Consider the following 21,986-nt stretch of genomic DNA (forward strand, 5'->3'; position numbering starts at 1 on the left):
CGATTAGATCGGGACAATTTGTTTCCTCTGTTGAGGGAATCCAGTAAAGTGGGCATATTTTTAAAATTAGAGGGACATGGATCAAAGACGGGGTATGTGTTTTTTCATTTATTTCATTGGATGTGGGTGTCAGTGGCAAGCCCAGCAATTGTTGCCCACCCCTCATTTCCCTTGAATTCAGTAGCTTGCCTAGGCCATTTCACACAGCTGTTGAGAGTCAACCACATTTCTGTGGATCTGGATTCACATAGTCCAGGGAAGGATGAGACCAGGTTGATGGCAAATTTCCTTCCCTAAAGAGGAATGGTGAATACAAGATGATTTGTAACACCCTGCAACTGCTCATGTAAAGTAGAGGAACCCCCTGGAAGGGAACCCCCTGCAGGCAGCCCTGAGGCCTGAAATACAAGCACAATAAGCTGACCATGAAGAGTGACATAAGGGTATAGAAATTGGCCTAAATGCAAGGTATGCTAAGATTACCTCAGTCCAAGCACAAAGACAATTCTGCCTGGAGACAGGCTTTTTGCAAGATGCAAGATTAGACAATTGAAAGCCAGAGATGCACAAGGACACATTAGCAAGTGTAAAAGAGCACTTATACATTTCCTGACAAACAAATCATCACAAAATACATGGGGCAGACATGTATCAGTAAGACAAAAGATTCAGTGCTTATTAGAAGCTGAAACTAGACATTTAGGTATGTAACACACAAACACAAAGGTTCTGCCATTAAAACTCATTAACACACATTGAAACCCATCAACTTTAAAGTGAAACTAATCAGACCAAAGCACCTGACAGACCGAATCTTTAGAAGATTCCAGAAGATAGCCAGAAAGGTGTAAGAAGCCTATGCTAGCATTGCTCAGCCTGACCTCTCCACCATTTCCAGAAACATATCTGGACATGCCAGCTACTACTTAGAAACATAGAAGCATATGAAATAGGTGCAGGAGTAGGCCAATTGGCTCTTCAAGCCTACACCATTATTCAATATAATCATGGTTGATCAAGCACTTTCATTATCCCACTCTCACTTTCTCTCCATACCTCTTGAGCTTTTTAGCCACGAAGGCCATGTCCAGCTCCCCCTTGAACATATCTAACAAAGTGGCCCCCACAGCTTGCTTTGGTAGAGAATCCCACAGGTTCACAACTCTCTTGAGTGAAGAAGTTCTTCCTTATGTCGGTCCTGAATGGTTTACCCCTTATTCTTAGACTGTGACCCCTAGTTCTGCACTTCCCCAACATCAGGAACGTTCTTTTTGCATCTAGCCTGTGTAGTCCTATCAGGATTTTATATGTTTCTATGAGATCCACTTTCACTCTACTAAATTCAAGTGAGTACAAACCCAGTCAATCCAGCCTCTCTTCATATGTCAGTTCTGCCATTCCAGGAATCGGTCTAGTAAACCTTCGCTGGACTCCCTTAATCACAAGTACGTCCTTCCTCAGGCTAGGAGACCAAAACTGCACAAAATACTCAAGGTTGGCCTCACCAAGGCTGTACACAACTACAACAAGACATCTTTACTCCTATACTCAAATCCTCTTGCGATGAAGGTCAGCATGCCATTAGCTTTCCTCACTGCCTGCTGTACCTGCATGCCAAACTTCAGTGACCATTCCGCCATGACGCCCAGGTCACTTTGCAGTTCTCTTTTTCTTAAACGGTCACCATTCAGATAATATTCCTTCCTGTTTTTGCCACTGAAGTGGATAACCTCACATTGACCCACACGATATTGCATTTGCTAAGTGTTTGCCCACTCAGTCAGCCTTTTCAAGTCAAAGAACAAAGAACAAAAACAGCCCGGGAAATAGGCCCTTCGGCCCAACGAGCCCGCGCCGCCATTTTAACATTACCAGTCCCCCCCTCCACCCATGACCCTTATCTATTGTTTTATGGCAATCCACATTGAGGGAAACTAATTTAGGGACAATTTATTACTTCCAATCAGCCTAATAGCACACCTTTGGGGTGTGGGAGAAAACCGGAGCACCCGGAAAAAACACATGCAAGCACGGGGAGAATGCGCAAACGCCCACAGACACTGGCCCAAATCCATGTGTCTGCACAGCAAACAGTGATAGTCACTGAGCTGTCGTGTTGCCCTGCAGCCTCTTAGCATCATCCTCACTGCACACACTGCCAACCAGCGTAGTGTCATCTGCAAATTTAGAGATATTGCAGTCAATTCCTTCGTCCAAATCATTAATGTATCTTTTGAATAGCTGGGTCCCAGCACTGAACTCCGTGGTACCCGACTAGTCACTGCACTCTGAACAGGACCCATTTATTTCCACTCTCTCCTTCCTGTTTGCCAACCAGTTTTCTAGCCACATCAATGCTTTCCTCCCAATACTATGAGCTTTAATTTTGCTCACTAATCTCTTGTGTGGGACCTTGTTAAAAGCCTTTTGAAATCCAGATACACAACATCCACTGGTTCACCCTTGTCCAGTCTACTGGTCACACCCTCAAAAAATTCCACAAGATTTGTTAAGCATGATTTCCCTTTAGTGAATCCATGCTGACTTGGACCTATCTTGTCACTGCTTTTCAAATGCTCAGATATTACAATAGCTCACCTCCAGACCATAGATACATAGAAACATCAAAACTAAAAGCAGGAATAGGCCTTTAGCCCTTTGAGCCTGCTCCGCTATTTACTTTAGTCATGGCTAATCAATATCCTGATCTCCCCTTACCTTCCATATCCCTTGATCCCTTTAGCCCCAGGAGCTATATCTAAGACAACATTTTGGCCTCAATTACATTCTGTGGTAATGAATTCCACACATTCACCACTCTCTGGGTGAAGAAGTTTCTCCATACCTCAGTTCTAAAAGGTATAACTCCCTATCCTCAAATTATGGCCCTTAGTTCTGGACTTCCCACCAGTGAGTATATTTTTTCTGAATCTACGTGTCTAACTCTATTAGAATTTTGTAAGTTTTTATGAGATTCTCTCTCACTCATCTAAACTCCAGTAAATATAATCCTAACCAATTTAGCCTCTCCTCATATGACAGACATGCCATCTCAGGAATCAGCCTAGTAAACCTTCACTGTACTCCCTCGAGAACAATACTTCTTCAGATTAGGACACCAAAACTGCACACAATACTCCAGGCGTGGCCTCACCAATGTCTTATACAACTGCAGCAAAACAACCCTATCCTTAAACTCGAATCCTCTCACTATGACGGCCAACATACCATTTACTTTCTATACTGCCTGCAGTACCTGCACACTTACTTTCGGCGACTGACACACAAGGATTCCAAGGTCTCATTGAGTATCCCCTCTTTCAGTTTACACCCATTCAGGTTAAAATCTATCTTCCTATTTTTGCTACCAAAATGGATAACCTCACATTTATCCACATTATAGCGTATCTGCCATGCAATGCACATACACTCAGCCTGTCCAAGTCATGCTGAAGCATTTCTGCATCCTCCTCACAACTCACCCTCTCACCCAACTTTGAATCATCTACAAAATTTGGAGATAATACATTCAGTTTGCTCTTCTACATCATTAATATATAATGAGAACAGCTGGGGTCCTCACCCTTGTCCAGTCTACTGGTCACACCCTCAAAAAATTCCACAAGATTTGTCAAGCATGATTTCCCTTTAGTGAATCCATGCTGACTTGGACCTATCTTGTAAGAACATAAGATCACTGCTTTTCAAATGCTCCAGAATTGCACGAAAGTTTAAAGTTTATTTATTAGTCACAAGTAGGCTTACATTCACATTACAATAAAGTTACTGTGAAAATCCCCCAGTTGCCACATTCTGGCACCTATTCGGGTACATGAGGGAGAATTTAATCTGGCCAATTCACCTAACCTGCACATCTTTCGGACCGTGGGAGGAAATTGGAGCGCACAGAGAAAACTCATGTAGACACAGAAAGATTGCGGAAATTCCACACAATGTCAAAGCCAACAATCGAAATGGGGCCCCTGGTGCTGTGAGGCAGCAGTGCTAACCCCTCTGCCCCCAGTCAGAAAAAGACCCATTTATGCCAAATCTTTGCCTCCTATGTGCTACCCAGCTTTCTATCCATCTCAAGACATTACCTGTATTCCCATATGCCTTTACATAATAGTTGGTTATGTGAGACCCTGTCAAAAGTCTTCTATAAGTATAAATAAACCACATCCACTGGTTCTCCTTGGTCAACTCTACTAGTTACATCCTCAAAAATTCCAACAGATTCGTCAAGCATGATTTCCCTTTTGTAAATCCATGCTGACTTTGTCTGATTATACCACTGCCTTCCAAATGCCGAGTTAAGAAATCCTTGATAATGGACTCTCGCAACTTCCCCAGTATCAAAGTTAGACTCACTGGTCTATAGTTCCCTCTTCTTTCTATCTCTCGTTTTGAATAGCAGGCTTCCATTAGCTACCCTCCAATTTATAGGAACTATTCCAGAATCCAAAGAATTTTGGAAAATACCCAGCAATGGATCTATTATTTCCAGGGCCACTTCCTTAAGTTCTCTGAGATGAAGATTATCAAGACCTGGAGATTTATCCATTTTCAATCGTATCAATTCCCCAAAATCATTTCTCTCCTAATGCTGATTTTCTTCAGCTCTTCGCTAAAACATTTTTCTCTCCGAACTTTTGGTACATTATTCGTGTCCTCCTTTTTGAAATGGAAGCGAAGTACAAATTTAATTCCTCAGCTTTTTCTTTATTCCCAGAAATGAATTCTCCTGTTTCTGTCTGTAAGGAGCCTACGTTCGTTTTTGTCAATCTTTTTCTCTTTACATATCGAAAGAAAATTTCATAGCTTTTATGTTTCCCACTAGCTTATTTTCATAATCTATTTTTCACTTCTTAAATCAATCCCTTGGCCCTCCTTTGCTGAATTTCAAACTCTGCCCACTCCTCAGGCCTATTGCTTTTTTGTATTAATTTGTATGCTTCTCCCTTGAATCATAGAAATAGAAAGAATCATAGAAACCCTACAGTGCAGAAGGAGACCATTTGGCTTATCAAGTCAGCTCCGACAACAATCCCACCGAGGCCTTATGCCCGAAACCCCACATGTTTACCCTGCTTATCCTTCTAACATACACATCCTGGGACATTAAGAGGCAATTTATCATGGCCATCACCTTAACCTGCACATCTTTAGAATCTGATGCTATCTCTAATTTCCCTTATAAATCATGGATTGGCCTCAATTCCCTTACCACTCTTGTGCCAAACATGAATAAACAACTTCTGAAGTTCACCTATTTGTTCTTTAACTGTCTACTATTGCCTGTCCACTGTCTTTATGGGACCAGAGAGAGAAAGACAGAAAGAGAGAGAGATTGATTTGACAGGGATCACGGGGATCCAGAGTAGTATACAATTTCTAAACAATAGATTAGCTAGAGAGAGAGAATAGTTTATGTTGTAAAACTTAAGTCACTTACTGTTCAGAATAATGCTATGAATTGGTTACTTACTATTAGTTTGTATGTGTAGTCCTTTTGCCTGATAATATGCAGAGGTGTTTGGGTATAACAAATTATCCACAGCGTTGGTTCAGTGAGTCTGAGTGTATTAGAAATATCCTGGACAACAGATTTCACAACAATCAAACAAGAGTTTTTCATGTAAGTCTAGCTTTCATTTCCTGTAGAAAACTAAGGAGGAATGGAGCGCTATTGAAATTCTCCTCACATCATCATCCTCTGTGTTTTAGTCCTTTTCTCAGTGTCAGCTGTATATCCTTTAATTTATTTTTAATTGACAGTTAGCAATTACCTTCCCACAGACCTCAATCTAAATGCTGTGTTACTGGGAATAGTTGAGGAATGAGAACATTGCAACTTTTACAGGAAAGCTAGATAAATATGTGGAGTAGTAGAATTTGTTAGTTAAACTGAAAGGGTTGGAAATAGAGAATTGTAAGAGTGAGAATTGCATTTAGTGGAGTGAAAACAAAGTGAGTGTTTGTGCAGAGTAAGGGCAAGACATGGCGTTGATGGCACAATGATGTGGTTGAGGTGAGCACTTTGGCTTTTCAGATGAGGATGTGAAGAAGTGTCTTGAGAGACAGGAATGAATGGAGGTGTAAGGCATGTTATTTTGTGGAGCTGAGCTGGAAAATGTTGAGAAAGTGTGAGTGTTGACTTGGGCTCCTGAACAAGTTATGTCATGCATTTTCCTGACCCCCTTGAACTTATTGGGACACTTCTCCCATGTTTGAGGAACCACAATGTTCCTGCTTACTTTCTCATCCACTTCCATTCAGGGCTGCTGGTTTTCAGAGGTTGGGCCTTTCCTTCCATCCTTGGCAGATATTATTACCACATTTCAATCTTCAGATCCTACAGCAAGAGTCCCATCCATCTAAGTGCCTGAGCCATGTGGCATGTGAGGGGGGGATGTTGGCACGGCCTTTCCATTTCTCCTTTCCATTACAGTGGTTGCTGATGCCTCAGGAGTGCATTGTACAAGTCAGCCATCGGAACCTATATTTGAATAAGGTTCATCCCTCTTGTAAATTGGTACAGGGACTAGACCCCATATCTGGTGTCCCAGAAACTGGAGGGTCCCAAAGACCGGTAACACTTGATGATGATGCCACATTGTACAACTTGTAATTGATGCACGGGGTAATTTGTCAAGCCCCAGGTTCCCATATCCAAATGCAGTTTAACCAATGCTTGAACATATCTCTCTCCCTCTATAATTTTAAACTTCATTACTTCTGGTTTCATATCAATAAACCCCATGGCTGACAGGAGCACCAAAGCAAAAGATCACTGACTATTAAGCAGAAAATAGAATTACTGATGTGCCTGAAGAAAGGAATCTCAGGAAAAAAGATTAAGGCAATAGAATGGTGTTGGTATATCAACCATTTATGATCTGAATAAGCAAATGGAGAAGTTAATTATATGTTATGCTGACCGTGATGTACCCAAATTAATGGATCATAGGAAAACCCTCCACTAGTCAAAGATTGTCCATGCAGACAATGTGTTATTAGAGTGGATCAGATATTGTCAGAGTAGAAAATATTCATTGGATGACTTCATTCCCATGACCTAAGCGCAAGTGTTGTATAATGAGCTCATGGTCCAACAACACCATGTTATTAAGTGTCAGGATGGCATAACATATTTACAAACTGCCATGGTGTGTGTGTGCTGAAAGTATATGATGAAAAACCCTCCACAGACCATGAAAATGCAGAGGCATGCCTGGATTAATTTTCTATGATAATATTAGAAGAAAGCCAAATAGCAGGGCATGCGTACGCTGCTGATGAAACCTCATTATATTTGGAGGTATGTTTCCTGGAAAACACGGAAATAGTGGATGAGTCAGCACCAACAGGGTTCAAAATTTGTAGGCAAGGATGTACTGCACTCATGAACTGCAGCAGTTCAAGAAGGCAACTCTGCCAACTTCTCAAAGAAAATTAAGAGTGAGTAACAAATGCAACTTAGTCTGCGAAGCCCATGTGTCATGCATGAATATGAAAAGAAAATGGATGTTCACATGTAACTGGTAACCACAGGTGTCAGTTGCTTGTTATTGGTAAAGTTAGTAGCATAAGTTTTTCAAAGGGATCAGAGTCTTGTTGTTTAAAAGGTCAAACGTGGATGACTCAACAATTTTCCTTGATTGGTATGAGAGCTGTTTTGTCCCTGAAGCCAGGACTCATTGTCAGACTCTGGGAGTTCCTGAGGGTTGCATGGTTATTTTGTCCTCATCAGCAACAATTTTTTCAGAATTTATTTTCAGCCCAAATGTACATCCCTCATTCAGCCCAAGCATCAATGCATTTTGTGGGCAATCGTGACCAGACACTATGCTGAATTCATGCACAAAGAGCTTATTAAAAACAAATACATTTTTCAAAAACACATCACAGATAATTAATTCTTTAATTACCTCTTAAAAATTGTCTATCAAAATGTCTATACGCCTCCTGTTGAAATAAGTGCTTCTGGAGCTATTGAAACTCAGTCAATTGTTCATAGCCACTGCTGTTATAACAAACCATTCCAGTTGACAGACAATGGAGCCTGCTAAATTGTAAAACAGATGGACCAGTTTTATTTTGAGGAACACCAGATGCCCCATCAATCAAAGTAGTCATAAGAACATAAGAAATAGGAGCAGGAGTAGGCCATCTAGCCCTTCGAGCCTGCCCCGCCATTCAATAAGATCATGGCTGATCTGTTGTGGCTCAGTTCCACTTTCCCGCCCTCTCCCCATAACCCTTAATCCCCTCTCTTATCAAAAACCCATCAACCCGCTTCTTAAAAATATTTAGCGAGGCAGCCTCCACCACTTCAACGGGCAGAGAATTCCAGAGATTCACCACCCTTTGAGTGAAGAAGTTCCTCCTCAACTCCGTTCTAAACCGCCTCCCCTTTATCTTGAGGCTGTGCCCCCTAGTCCTACTGTCTTTTTTGAGTGGGAAGAGTCTCTCCACCTCTATCCTATCCATCCCATTCATCATCTTATATGTCTCAATGAGATCTCCCCTCATTCTTCTAAACTCTAGCGAGTACAAGCCTAGTTTATTCAGCCTCTCCTCATAGCTCAATCCCCTCAACTCCGGTATCAGCCTAGTAAACCTCCTCTGCACTCCCTCCAGGGCCATAATATCCTTGCGCAGGTGCGGCGCCCAAAACTGCACACAGTACTCCAGCTGCGGCCTCACCAATGCCCTATAAAGCTGCAGCAAGACCTCCCTACTTTTATATTCAATCCCCCTCGCTATGAAGGCCAGCATCCCATTCGCCTTCCTGACCACTTGCTGCACCTGCAAGCTGGGTTTTTGCGACTCATGCACAAGGACCCCGAGGTCCCTCTGCACCGTCGCCTGCTGCAGTTTTTCGCCACGTAAGTAATAGTCCTTCCTACCATTCTTCCTACCAAAGTGGACCACCTCACACTTGCCAACATTAAATTCCATTTGCCATTTCCTGGCCCATTCGCCCAGCCTATCTAGATCCTTCTGCAGACTCTCCACACCCTCCGCACAATTTGCCTTTCCCCCAATCTTGGTGTCATCAGCAAATTTCGACACCCTGCACTCGGTTCCCTCCTCCAGATCATCTATATAAATGGTAAATAGCTGAGGCCCCAGCACCGACCCCTGGGGCACCCCACTAGTCACCAACCGCCAATCCGAATAACACCCATTGACCCCCACTCTCTGCCTCCTATTTGACAACCAATCCTCTATCCACGCTAACACCCTACCCCCAACTCCATGTCCCCTGACCTTCTGCAATAACCTCTTGTGAGGTACCTTGTCAAACGCCTTCTGAAAATCCAGAAAGACCACATCCACCGGCTCTCCTCTATCCACTGCCCTAGACACATCCTCATAGAACTCCAGTAAATTTGTCAGACACGACTTCCCTTTAATGAAACCGTGTTGCGTCCGCCCTATCAAGCAACCTGGCAGTTTATTTTTCTATAACCAACAGGTTTTGAAGTTTTGTTTACAATTTAAACTCTGGGTTGCACCAGAGATTCCAATCATGGCTGTACTAACGTATCTAATTATTGAAACTAAAATATATATTTTCTTGTTTTGCAAAGCCTGTCAATGAAAGAATTCCAGGAGCTAATGATTTTTTGTTTTAGTTTTCCATGTTATATCTCCCATGGTTCATGTCTCTCCTAAGAAGCTGTGAACTGCATCTACTTGCTGAAAGGCCCAGATTCCACTAAAATTGTTAGGGCAGGGGAAAGAGTTTAAACTGCCCACCCTTACATTGGAACCGGCAAGGGAAAAAGTGCTATATGTAGGCTGGTTACCTGCACCCTTATCCTAGCAGAAATTGCTGGAAATGGGAATGGGAGCAAGAAACACAAAAATGGGTTCCTTTTGTCCTTGAACTGTTCTATCTTGACAAAAATCCGGGACAGAGTATTTTACTTCTGTTAGACCATTTCCCGTTGGTTTCCCTTGATTCTTCCATTTTGTGTTTCTGTTGTTTCCATATTTAAGTTCTCCTTGCTTTGAAAACAAAACATTAAGGAGTCCTTATGTTGCACTTTGGGGATACAGTGTGTTAGCACTCTCTCTGCTTCTTATTGGTAATTCTAAGGAAATTAAGTTGAAAGAAACAAATAGGAGTAACAGGAGGAAGTAAACCTTACAGAGAGGATTTGGATAAGTTGCAGCGGGGCTTCTTGCATGTAATTTGTAGAATCGAACATTAGCACAAGGCTTTAGCGTGAATTTTAGTGCAAGTTGAAGCTAGTGAACATTTCAGGACCTATTTTCACAGAAATTTACAACTGAAGTACTTAAATGAAAATCATGTTTTACCAACTTCACTGAACATCACAGTAAAAAAAATATTTTGGAAAATTCACAGCACCACAAATAGACAAGAGAATAATTTAAATGTATTTGTTTGAAATTGGGGGCCATTACAGCCCAACAACCAGGATAGTTATTTTCCAATGATTGGTTATCAAGATCATTTAATGGTTCTCAATCATAAGTCAACATATCAAAAGCAGATCTTACATTTATTATAGAATCAATGTCATTTGTAAAAATACAACTTCCATTTCTTGTACAAAGGCATACTTTAAAGTTTGATTTCACAATGTAGATACTGTTATAAGAATGGTTTTGATCATTTATTTCTATATGTCTAGTTAGAATTCTTTTTGTGATAAATTTTAGAGTTTTACAGATAACAAGAACTTGACTAATTTCTACAAAATCCTGACTACTAATATGGACAGCGAACAAGTGGAATTTGTGTCCACCATGGAAGGTAAATAGAAACAAGTACCACTGATCTGAAAATAATCTTTGAATTAAGTATATAGAAATATAGCGTGCTAAACGGATGATCCATCACAGGTGCCAGCCTTCATCCAATTCGATTCACTCCATGTGATATGAAGAAATGGCTGAAGGTATTGGATACCACAAAGGTATTGGATAGTGCAAAGACTATGACAATATTCCAGCTTGTGCACCAGAACTTGCCTTACCCTTAGCCAATCTGTTCCAGTACAGCCACAATATTGATATCTACCCGGCGGTTTGGAAAATTCTCCAGGTATGCAAGACACTGGACAAATCCAACCTGGCCAATTAACACTCCATCATTCTAGTCTTGATAATCTGTAATGGATTGTGTGCGTTTTGTGGGGGGGAGGGGATGGTCATCAGTAGTGCTATCAAGCAGCGCTTACTCAGCAATAACCTGTTCACTGATGCTCAATTTGGATTCTGCTAGAGTCACTCAGCATCTGACCTCATTACAGCCTTGGTTCGTACATGGACAAAAGAGCTGAATTCCAGAGGTGAAGTGAGAGTGATTTTCCTTGATATCAAGACCGTATTTGTCCAAGTATGACATCAAAGTGTCCGAGCAAAACTGAAGACAATGGGAATTGGGGAAAACTCCACTAGTTGGAGTCAGCTGACACAAAGGACGTCGTGGCTTGGAGGTCATTCATCTCAGTTCCAGGACATCACTGCAGGAGTTCTGTAGGGAATATCCTTGGCCCAACCATCTTCAGTTGCTGAATCAATGACCTTCCTTCCATCATAAGGTCAGAAGTGGGGATATGTGCTGATGATTGCACAATGTTCAGCACCATTCCTCAGTCCTCAGACATGGAAGCACTCCATGTCCAAATGCAAAAGACCTGAACAATATCCTGGCTTGGGCTGACAAGTGGCAAGTAACAGTCTAGTCAAGTGCCAGGCAATGACCACCTCCAACAAAAGATTGAACCATCACCTCTTCATATTCAATGGCATTATCATTGTTGAATCCCCCATCATGGCAACCCTGGAGGTTACATTGACCCGAAGTAACTGGAATAACCATTTATATAATATATACTGTGCTTACAAGAACAGATAGGCTAGAAATCCTGCAGTGAGTAATTCACCTCCTGACTCCCCATAGTCTGCCCACCATCTTCAAGGCATAGGTCAGGAGTGTGATGGAATAGTCTCTACTTGTCTGGATGACAACATTGAAGAAATGCAACACCATCCAGGGTGAAGCAGCTTACGTAATTGGTACCCTTTCCATCTTTCAATTTCTCCATTAATGACACACAATGACAGCCGTGTATACCATCTACAACATGCACTGCAGGAACTCACCAAGATTTTTTTGGCAGCACTGTCCAAATCCATGACCACTACCATCTAAAAGGACAAGGACAGCTGATACCTGGGTTCGCCTCCAAGTCACTCACCATCCTGACTTGAATTGTATTGTCATTTCTTCTCTGTCACTGGACCAAAATCCTAGAACTCCCTCCTTAACAATACTGTGGGTGCAAGAAGATAGCTCACAACCATCTTTTTAAGGGCAATTTGGGATAGGCAAATTGTAGCTTTGTTGAGGGAAAGCTTCTGGTAGAATAAATGACTTTTGGAACCAAAAAAGAAACATTATAACTAATAGCATGCAGCAGGAGAATAATGTTCAGCTCTCAGCCTGCTGGCATTGCTTGCCAATGTCTTTTCTGCTTAACTGTAACATAGGAAAGCTTCTGGCAGCTTCATTGAATCAAGAGTTACACTAAAAATGGTGGGCAATTAGAATGTCAATAATAATGCAAAGTAAAATATTGCAACTAATTTAACTTTGAAGATAAATTATTATACATTTTTAAAATTCATTTACTGATTTACTGATGGCCTTCCTGCTATGTACATCTTAGATCTGTGATTCTGTACTTTGCTGCATAAACTTCTGAACTGTTAAGGGAATTCTGAATGGATTTACGATATAGATCTTGGGAGCTTACTAGGCAACACGTAGGCTTTGAAAAGTGGAAAGCATGAGGGTAGAAATGCTCCATTTATAATTCTAATAAGCAAAAAATGGAAATTAGTAAATATCAGTTTGCTGTTGGTTAAAAAACTGCTTTATATGTTGTAATGTTATATTTTTATACTTTTTCATAGTGCTAAAAAATGAATAACTTGTGCTTAAAATGTCAAAACTCTTATCATCATCATCCACTCCATAGATTTTGTGCCCCTATACAGTTAACTGTTATAAATGGATCTGGTACATTTTAGATTCACTTTCAGCGATCACTGTAATGTCACAATGCCCTACAATGACTATACAGTTTAAAACATTGGTATCTACGCTTTAAGATTGGTCAGAGATACCAATGTTTTAAACTGTATAGTCATTGTAAGGCATTGTAACATTATAGTGATATCCAAGATTAAACAGCACAAGCTGTTAGCCCCTTTTAGTGTGCACATTGTAATTGTAATCTAATAGTTGAAACCATGTTTGAAGTGAAAGTACTGCTTGATTTGATTATTTGTTTTTTAAATGTAGCTTTTAGGTACCCTATTTATGCAGTTCAATGGCACCCTGAGAGAAGCCCTTATGAGTGGAATGCAACATGGAATATCCCACACTCATCTGAAGCTGTTCAAGTTGCTTGGTATTTAGCTGATTTTTTTGTTAATGAAGGTATGGTAGACAACAGAAAAAAAATTACATCTTTTAGGGTTTACTTTCAGTGTCTATCTTTTTTTCCAACTGATAACAATTGTTTTAAGTGCAAATTTAGGAAATCATTAATAAGATCACCTTTTCCTCAAAAAATAATTAAAATTTCTTTTCCAGCAAGGAAGAACTCCTGTCATTTTTCTAATACAACGGAAGAAGAAAAGGCTTTGATTTATAATTATCCACCCATTTACAGTGGAAACATTTCTAAGTTTGAACAAATTCACTTAATTGATTAGAATTACTTCAACTGGACTTGCATCAGTCAGACCATTAAATATAATACAACCACTTTGTTGTAGTTCTTGCATTGTGTTACTTTAATACAAATTGATTATCTGGTGTATGTGGGGGAAATGCTTTTTACTGCAGAGTATCAACAGCGAACTGAAAATTAGTAATTTTAATTTTCACTTGTAACATCATTCAAGATTACGTTGATATTTTCCAAATGCAATTCAAAACTTAAGTTTCTGCCTACATTTTTTTGGAGTGGTGATTTTTGGCAAGCTTCCCACCTCTTCAACTTTGCTCCATCTCTCCAGCTGTGCGGGCCTGGAGGCACTGCATTGCTGCTTCCACTTTTGTTGTAGCCTTTTTATGGAAATGCCTTTCCTTTCCGAATGCAACACACATTCTAACAAAACTAGGAACTCACCTCAGCACCTCCGAGAACAATCCAGAATACTTCCAGATGGTTGGCAATATAGTCATAATCACCTTACCTGCATTTTGCTGGCCCAATCCTTGAAGGAAAGCTTCTTCTGGCCCGCCGTGCAGTTCTGCATCTGTTGTTTGCAGCATGATGTTACCTGGAACCATGTGGTTCAAATTTGGTGTCCTGGCACATCTGTTTAAGCCATATGACATTGAAATAACCTTGCAAGACAGTCTTCTGCCAATGGAAGGCTCAGCCATGTATGTACTCTTTCACTAATGAACTGTTATATGGGTTACACAGGAAATGGTTGGCACTACATTACAACCCAGCAAAATTCACTCTAAGTCTTCATAGCACCAAATGTTGCACCAGCTTTTCTTCACTCTATAATAATTGAAAGGAGACAAATTATTTGCACACTGTTCTCACCAATCTTCTCTTCAGTGTCAAGGATTTGCCAAGTTGCAACAGTGACAAGAATTTAAAAAGGCCTGAAAATCAAAAAATCTGCCTAGCAACAGTAACAGGTAGTATTTTCAGGGGCAGGCAAGCTTCTAAAAGTGATCGGGGATTCCAACAGTATGAGAGCATTGAAAGGTGATTGTGTGTGAATTGCTGTATGGATAGGAACAGGTTACTTAGATGACTGCTGTAGAAATGTTGTTGCCCAAGCAGAAACAGTTCAGCTAAATGACTGGGTAATTCAGGGCTATAAAAATGCTAAGCTTCACAAAAGAAAAAATAGCTGACTCTCAAGTCTGAAATAACTAAATGGGAAACAATATAACTGTTAACCCCTCAGAAGAAGATAGAGCAGTCCATACCTCACAGGCAGAAGCCAGTCTGCAACTAACAGTCAGGAAGCTAAAATCCATTTCATAGCCAAAGAGGCCTGTAACATATTTCACTTCTCAGAGATGCTATTGTGTTACATCTAAGTTCTAGAGTCGAGGATTGCAAGAAATCTTCATAAAAAAGGCTGTTTAAGTATCTTTGCAGGACCAGGAAAAGATATTTCCCAGACTTGATCATCAGCGCTGTATTGTGTAGTAACTATAAGCTGGATTTGACTTATAGATTTACTTCATTTGGGTATTGCTTGGGAAAGGGGAGTAGTTGTGAATTCAAGGATCATAGATATATTTTGGAACAAGGGGTAATTTTACATAAACTGTGCATCTTTAGTTATTCAATATAGTGGGGAATTCTGTTTTGGTGGTCAGATTAATTTAAAATGTTCTAATAAGCAATTTTGATCTTGCAAAGGTAAATGTTTTTAAAGAGTAATTGATTTTATTTTTAAAACCAGTTTTATTAAATCATAGAAAACTTAAAAATGAAAAACATATAATAGACAAACAAAGACTTTCAGCTGAAGGGGGATCCAAAATGGGTCTAATGGCACAACAGTACCACTGAGCTTTCTCTGCAGATCTCTGCTTGCATGCCAAAAAATACAATTAGTTATATAATTTTGTTTTCTAAAAGTCAGCCCAGTCATTAGCTGAACAGGATCTTGTTTAGTATTTAACTTGTCAATCTATTCATGACAGCACTATTAAATCGAATTACAATCTGACACCTTAAATAGTAGTTTTGTCATTTCTTCATTCAACTGTTGGAAGCACTCTTCTTAAAATGACTTCCTGGTTGCTTAGCAATGCAAAACTAAAATTTTAGCTTGGATCATAGAACCCTACAGTGCAGAAAGAGGCCCTTCAGCCTATCGAGTCTGCACTGAACACAATCCCACCCAGGCCCTAACCGCATATCCCTACATATTATGCCCACTAATCCCTCTAACCTACGCATCCCTGGACACTAAGGGGCAATTTCTTAGCATGGCCAATCAGCCTAACCTGCACATCTTTGGACTGCGGGAGGAAACCAGAGTACCTGGAGGAAACCCACGCAGACGTGAAGAGAATGTGCAAACTCCACACAGACAGTGACCCGAGCTGAGAATTGAACCCAGGACCCCGGAGCTGTGAAGCAGCAGTGCTAACCACCGTGCTACTGTGTCACCCTTTTTATTAAAATGCCTTGGGATTCTCCTTAATCCTGCCTGCCTAGGACATTATGTGACCCCTTATTGACCTCCCTTTTTGAAATTATGTTCTACTTTCCTTGTATTCTTCAAGTGTTTTATCTGTTTTTAGTTGCCTGGACCTTATGTATGCATCCTTTATCTTTTTAGATCATAGATCTTGTTCAGCTTTTTGCTAGATGAGGGCCCATTACCTGGCAAGCTTCCCAAACTGAACATACTGGGCCCGATTTTACCATTTTCATTCTAAATGCTAAATCTGGGTGCAATTGAGATCTGACTTGGAAATCTGCTTTTAGGTGCCCCCATTAGCACTTAACCTAAAAAAAATCGCAGATCTGAATTGCGGTGTGAATGGGGCTTAGCACACCCAAAATGATTAGAGCTCTGAACTGTACATGCGCAGTTAGAAAATAATGTGAAAAACACACCACTGTCACATCGTCCCCGGGCCGCAAAAAGCGGATAAAGCAGCCCGGGAGCGAAAAGCAGGAGCAATGGCCCTCACAGATATTGCCCCACTCCCACAACATAACAATCCCCCTTATCCCTCCCCCCCAGTGCCCACTGTCCAGACTGATCACGACCCCCTGCCCTCTTCCCTCACAACAATCATCCACAGAGTGGCAGCAGGTGCCGCACCCCCCAACCCCACCCACCAGAGATCCTTCTGGCCTCCCCATCCCGCTCACCAGAGATACATCTTCCCTGCCTCCCTCTTTCCACTGCCCCCCCCCCCCCAAATCAGAGAACGATCAGGCCTCCCTCCCCCAGCAGAAAATGATCGGGCCTCCAACACCCCCCCCACCCCCCGCTGAGAATTATCGGTCCCCCGTCTCCTACCACCTGACAATGATCCGCCCCCCCCAACCAGAGGGACATCTGACTTGCCTCCTCCTCCTTCCCCACCCCCTTACCAGAGAATGATCTGGTCTGCCTCTCTTCCCCACGTCTGTTTCGAGCATTCCAGTTTCTGAAGAGGTAAGTTCAGAGCTTCCAACGGCTCTCTGACTCAGATTGGTGGTGGGCAGGGGGAGGGAGACTGGCCAGGTCATTCTCTGGTGGGGGAGGAAACGGGAGAAGGGAGGCGTGATCACTTTCTGGTGGGGGAAGGAGGAGGAGGCGGGTCAGATGTATCTCTGGTGGCGGGGGAAGAGGGGGGTGGGCAGAGGGAGAGGGCTGAGGGAGGCCAGGTCATTGTCTGGTTAGTTGCAGGGGAAATCAAGTTCCCTTCTAAGCCACTCACCAGCCTGACTTGGAAATATGTCGCCATTTCTTTGCAGTTGCTGAATCAAAATTCTGGAGTTCCCTCACAAACAGCATTGTGGGTCAACCCACAACACATGGACAGCAGCGATTCAAGAAGGCAGTTCACCACCATCTTTTCAAGGGCAATTAGGTATGGGTAAAAATGCTGGCTAGCCAGCGATGCCTATGTCCCAAGAATGAAAGAAAACATGAATATTCCGTGTGGAGATGCTGGATAGCAATCAGAAATTAGAATTTTTGCTTCTTCTCCATAATGAAAGCACTGAATCCAATTCATATTGCCTATATTGATAACCTGACTGAGTGCAGCAATTCAGCAAGGATCAAAGGTAGAACTTTCTGTTTTGCATGAGTCAGATAAACTTGTTACGTTTTTAAGGAATAATGTTCCATAAAGCACATTACCAAGAGAACAGTTATCAGTTTCAAGAAAAGATTTTTATTCTATAGGTAGCATTTTGCTACTTGTTTTCATGATTGAAACTTGAAATACTCTGCCGTTTTCTGATTGCACTTGAAATTGGACTTTGGTAATTGTCTGAGCTGAACAAAATTTAGCAACTTTGGTGCTGAGATAAGCTTCTTGCCACATATACGTTCCATTAAAAAACTGCCCTTTCCAGCTCTGTAAAATCTCTCATTTCTACCTTTGCCTCAATTCACTTGTTGCTGAAAATGTTACCCTAGGCTTTGTAACTTCTAAACTTAGCTATTCCAATGAATTTCCAGCCTTTCACATCTTCCATCATGCATAAACTGAAGCTCATCCAAAACTCTCTTGTCTGAAGGCTAACTCATGTTAATTTGCATTGTCTCTCCGATGAGCTCACCAATGTACCCCTCTCTGTTGAATTCAATGCATTCTATGCCTGTTTCATGTAAGAGGTTAGCAAGGGCATGCCTTCCACCCCAGAAACCTCGGCAGAACCCATATCCACGGTCACCATTGCAGACACCAGATCAGCCCTCTTGAAAGTCATCCCAAGGAAAGTGACTGGTCTAGATGGGGTATCCAGACGAGTACTCAGATCCTGCACAGACCAGCTTGAGGGGGTATATTTAACATCTCTTTACACCAATCTGAAGTCCCTATCTGCTTCAAGAAGATAACCATCATCCTTGTACCAAAGAAAAGCCAGGCAGCATGCCTTAATGACTTTCGTCCTGTCGCTCTGACATCCATCATCATGAAGTGCTTTGAAACATCATGGCATAAATCAGTTCCTGCCTCCCAGATTACCTGGATCCAGTGCAGGTCCATAGCTGACACCATTTCCCTGGCCCTAATTCAACCCTGGAACACCTGGATAACAAAGACACCTATGGTAGACTCCTATTTATTGACCACTGCTCAGCCGTTAACACCATTATTCATACAAAATTCATGTCCAAGCTCTGTGGCCTAGGGCTCAGATCCCTCTGCAACTGGATCCTGAACTTCCTAACCCAAAGACCACAATCAGTAAGGATAGGCAAACCCTCCTCATGATCATCCTCAACACCAATGCCTCACAAGTTGTGTCCTCAGCCCCCAACTATACTCCTGATACACTTATGACTGTATGGCCAAATTCTCTTCCAACTCGATTTTCAAGTTTGCTGATGATGCCACCGTAACGGATCAGATGTCAAACAATGACGTGACAATGAGCACAGGAAAGAGATAGAGAATCTGGTGAACTGATGCAACAACAATAATCTCTCCCTCAATGTCAGGAAATTGAAGGAGATAGTCATCAACTTCAGGCAGCATAGTGGAGGACACGCACCTGTCCATCAACAGGGATGAAGTGGAAATGGTCAAGAGCTTCAGGTTTCTATACCTTAGAGTTAATGAGAACAAAAGAAATTGCAGGAATAGGTTATTCAGCCCATCGAGCGTACTTTGCCATTCAGCTAGATCGTGCTTCGCCTGGTGTCACCTTAATTTCACTTTCCTGTTTACTCCCCATAATCCTTGACGTCCTTGTCAATCAAAGCTCTGCCTAATTGTGCCATGCATTGAAGATGGCCTAATCATTACTGCTCTCTGCGGAAGAGAATTCCAAATACTAACCCTCTAAAGAGAAGAAATCCCTCATCATCTTTGTCCCACAGTTATGGGGACGGATAGGAGAGTTGGAGGTAAGGGTAGGGACTCAGGGCTGGTGTGTTGCCTACCAGGGGCTGGGGTCCGGGATGTATCGGACAGAGTATTCAGGACTCTTAGGGGAGACGGAGATCAACCCCAAGTTATAGTTCATGTGGGGACACATGACATAGGGAGATTAAGGGAAGGGGATATTAAGCAAAGATTTATGGAGTTGGGGTGGAAACTAAAGGCAAAGTCTGAAAGAGTAGTTCTATCTGGACTCTTGCCTGTGCCACGGGATAGTTTAGAGAGGAATAGAGAGAGGGAAAGTTTGAACTCGTGGCTGAGGGGATGGTGCAGGAGGGAGGGGTTCAGGTACTTGAGCAATTGGGGCTCATTCTGGGGAAGGTGGGACCTCTATAAGAGGGATGGTCTACACCTGAACCAGAGGGGAATCAATATCCTGGGGGGTAAATTTGCAAAGGCGATGCAGGGAGGTTTAAACTGATTCGGAGGGGGGGAGGGATAGTCAGGAAAGGGGGTGAAAGTGAGGGGGGCATAGTTGGGGAATGCAAGGCACGGCATAGTGGGGGTGGGGCGGAGCAGGGTTTGAAATTTGTGTACTTTAATGCGAGGAGTATTCGCAATAAAGTGGATGAACTTGCAGCGTGGATCAGTACCTGGGACTTTGATGTTGTGGCCATTTCAGAGACATGGATAGAGCAGGGTCAGGAATGGTTGTTGCAGGTTCCGGGGTACAAATGCTTTAGTCGGAGTAGAGATGAAGGTAGAAGGGGGGGTGGGGTAGCATTGCTAGTCAAGGACTGTATCACAGTGTCGGAGAGGAAGTTTGATGAGGACTTGTCTGTTGAGGTAGTATGGGCGGAGATTAGAAATAGGAGAGGAGAGGTCACCCTGTTGGGAGTCTTTTATAGACCTCCTAAAAGTTCTAGAGAGGTTGAGGAAAGGATTGCGGAGACAATCCTGGTTAGGAGTGAAAGTAATAGGGTAATTGTTATGGGGGACTTTAACTTTACGAATATTGATTGGAATTGCTATAGTTCTAGCTCGCTAGAGGGGTCAGTGTTTGTACAAAGCGTGCAGGAAGGTTTTTTGACTCAGTATGTAGATAGGCCAACTAGAGGTGAGGCTATATTGGATTTGGTGCTGGGAAATGAGCCAGACCAGGTGCTAGACTTGGAAGTTGGTGTGCATTTTGGTGATAGTGACCACAATTCGGTTACGTTCACCTTAGTGATGGGAAGGGATAGGCATGAACCTCGGGTCAGTAGTTTTAGCTGGGGTAAGGGCAATTATGAGGCTATTAGGAGTGAATTAGGAAGCATAGATTGGACTAGGAGATTACAGGGACTGGGAACGTCCGAAATGTGGAGTTTTTTCAAGGAGCAGCTACTGCGAGTCCTTGATAGGTATGTCCCTGTCAGGCATGGAGGATTTGGTAGATCTAGGGAACCGTGGTGCACTAAAAGAGTTGAGTCGATGGTTAAAAAGAAAAAGGAGGCTTATGTTCGGATGAGATTGGAGGGCTCAGATAGTGCACTAGAAAGCTTTAGATTGGCTAGGAGGGAGTTGAAGAGTGAGTTGAGAAGGGCTAAAAGAGGACATGAGAAGACTTTGGCTGATAGGACTAAGGAGAAACCTAAGGCGTTCTATAGGTATGTCAAGAACAGAAGGTTGGTCAGGGCAAGATTAGGGCCAGTTACAGACAGCAGGGGGAAGTTGTGTGTGGAACCGGAGGAGATTGGAGAAGTATTGAACCAATATTTCTCTTTGGTGTTCACACAGGGGGACATGAATATAGCTGAGGAGGACATTGGGTTGCAGGGGTGTAAAATAGACAGTATTACGGTTGATAAGGGGGATGTGCTGGAAATTCTTGAGGGGCTGAAAATAGATAAGTCCCCTGGTCCGGATGGGATCTACCCTAGGATTCTCTGGGAGGCTAGAGAGGTGATTGCAGAGCCTCTGGCTCTGATCTTCAGGTCGTCATTGGTCTCTGGTGTAGTCCCGGAGGATTGGAGGATAGCGAATGTTGTCCCATTGTTTAAGAAGGGGAACAGAGACTTTGCCAGGAATTATAGACCGGTGAGTCTTACTTCTGTTGTGGGCAAGGTTTTAGAAAAAATTATTAGGGATAGGATTTATAGTTATTTGGAGTGTAATGAATTGATTAGAAATAGTCAGCATGGTTTTGTAGCGGGTAGGTCGTGCCTTACTAACCTTACTGAGTTTTTTGAGAAGGTGACCAAAGAGGTGGATGGGGGCAAGGCAGTTGACGTGGTATATATGGATTTTAGTAAGGCGTTCGATAAGGTTCACCATGGTAGGCTTCTGCAGAAAATGCAGATGTATGGGATTGTGGGTAATCTAGGAAGTTGGATCAGGA

The 21,986-nt window shown here is 42.2% G+C and overlaps 1 protein-coding gene across 1 annotated transcript in view; it reads left to right on the forward strand.

Moving 5' to 3' along the window:
• Positions 1-13,822, forward strand: part of LOC145347013 (gamma-glutamyl hydrolase-like) — a 46,311-nt gene extending 32,489 nt beyond the window's left edge. The window contains exons 7-9 of the mRNA XM_080194900.1: positions 10,702-10,795; positions 13,355-13,492; positions 13,649-13,822. Coding sequence (XP_080051026.1) covers positions 10,702-10,795; positions 13,355-13,492; positions 13,649-13,770 — 354 coding nt within the window. The 3' untranslated portion in view covers positions 13,771-13,822. The remainder of the gene's footprint in view (positions 1-10,701; positions 10,796-13,354; positions 13,493-13,648) is intronic.
• The last annotated feature ends 8,164 nt before the right edge of the window (positions 13,823-21,986 follow it).

This window comes from Carcharhinus amblyrhynchos, chromosome 8 (genome assembly GCF_965287045.1).
Source record: "Carcharhinus amblyrhynchos chromosome 8, sCarAmb.v2.hapA, whole genome shotgun sequence".
NCBI classification, from domain to species: domain Eukaryota; kingdom Metazoa; phylum Chordata; class Chondrichthyes; order Carcharhiniformes; family Carcharhinidae; genus Carcharhinus; species Carcharhinus amblyrhynchos.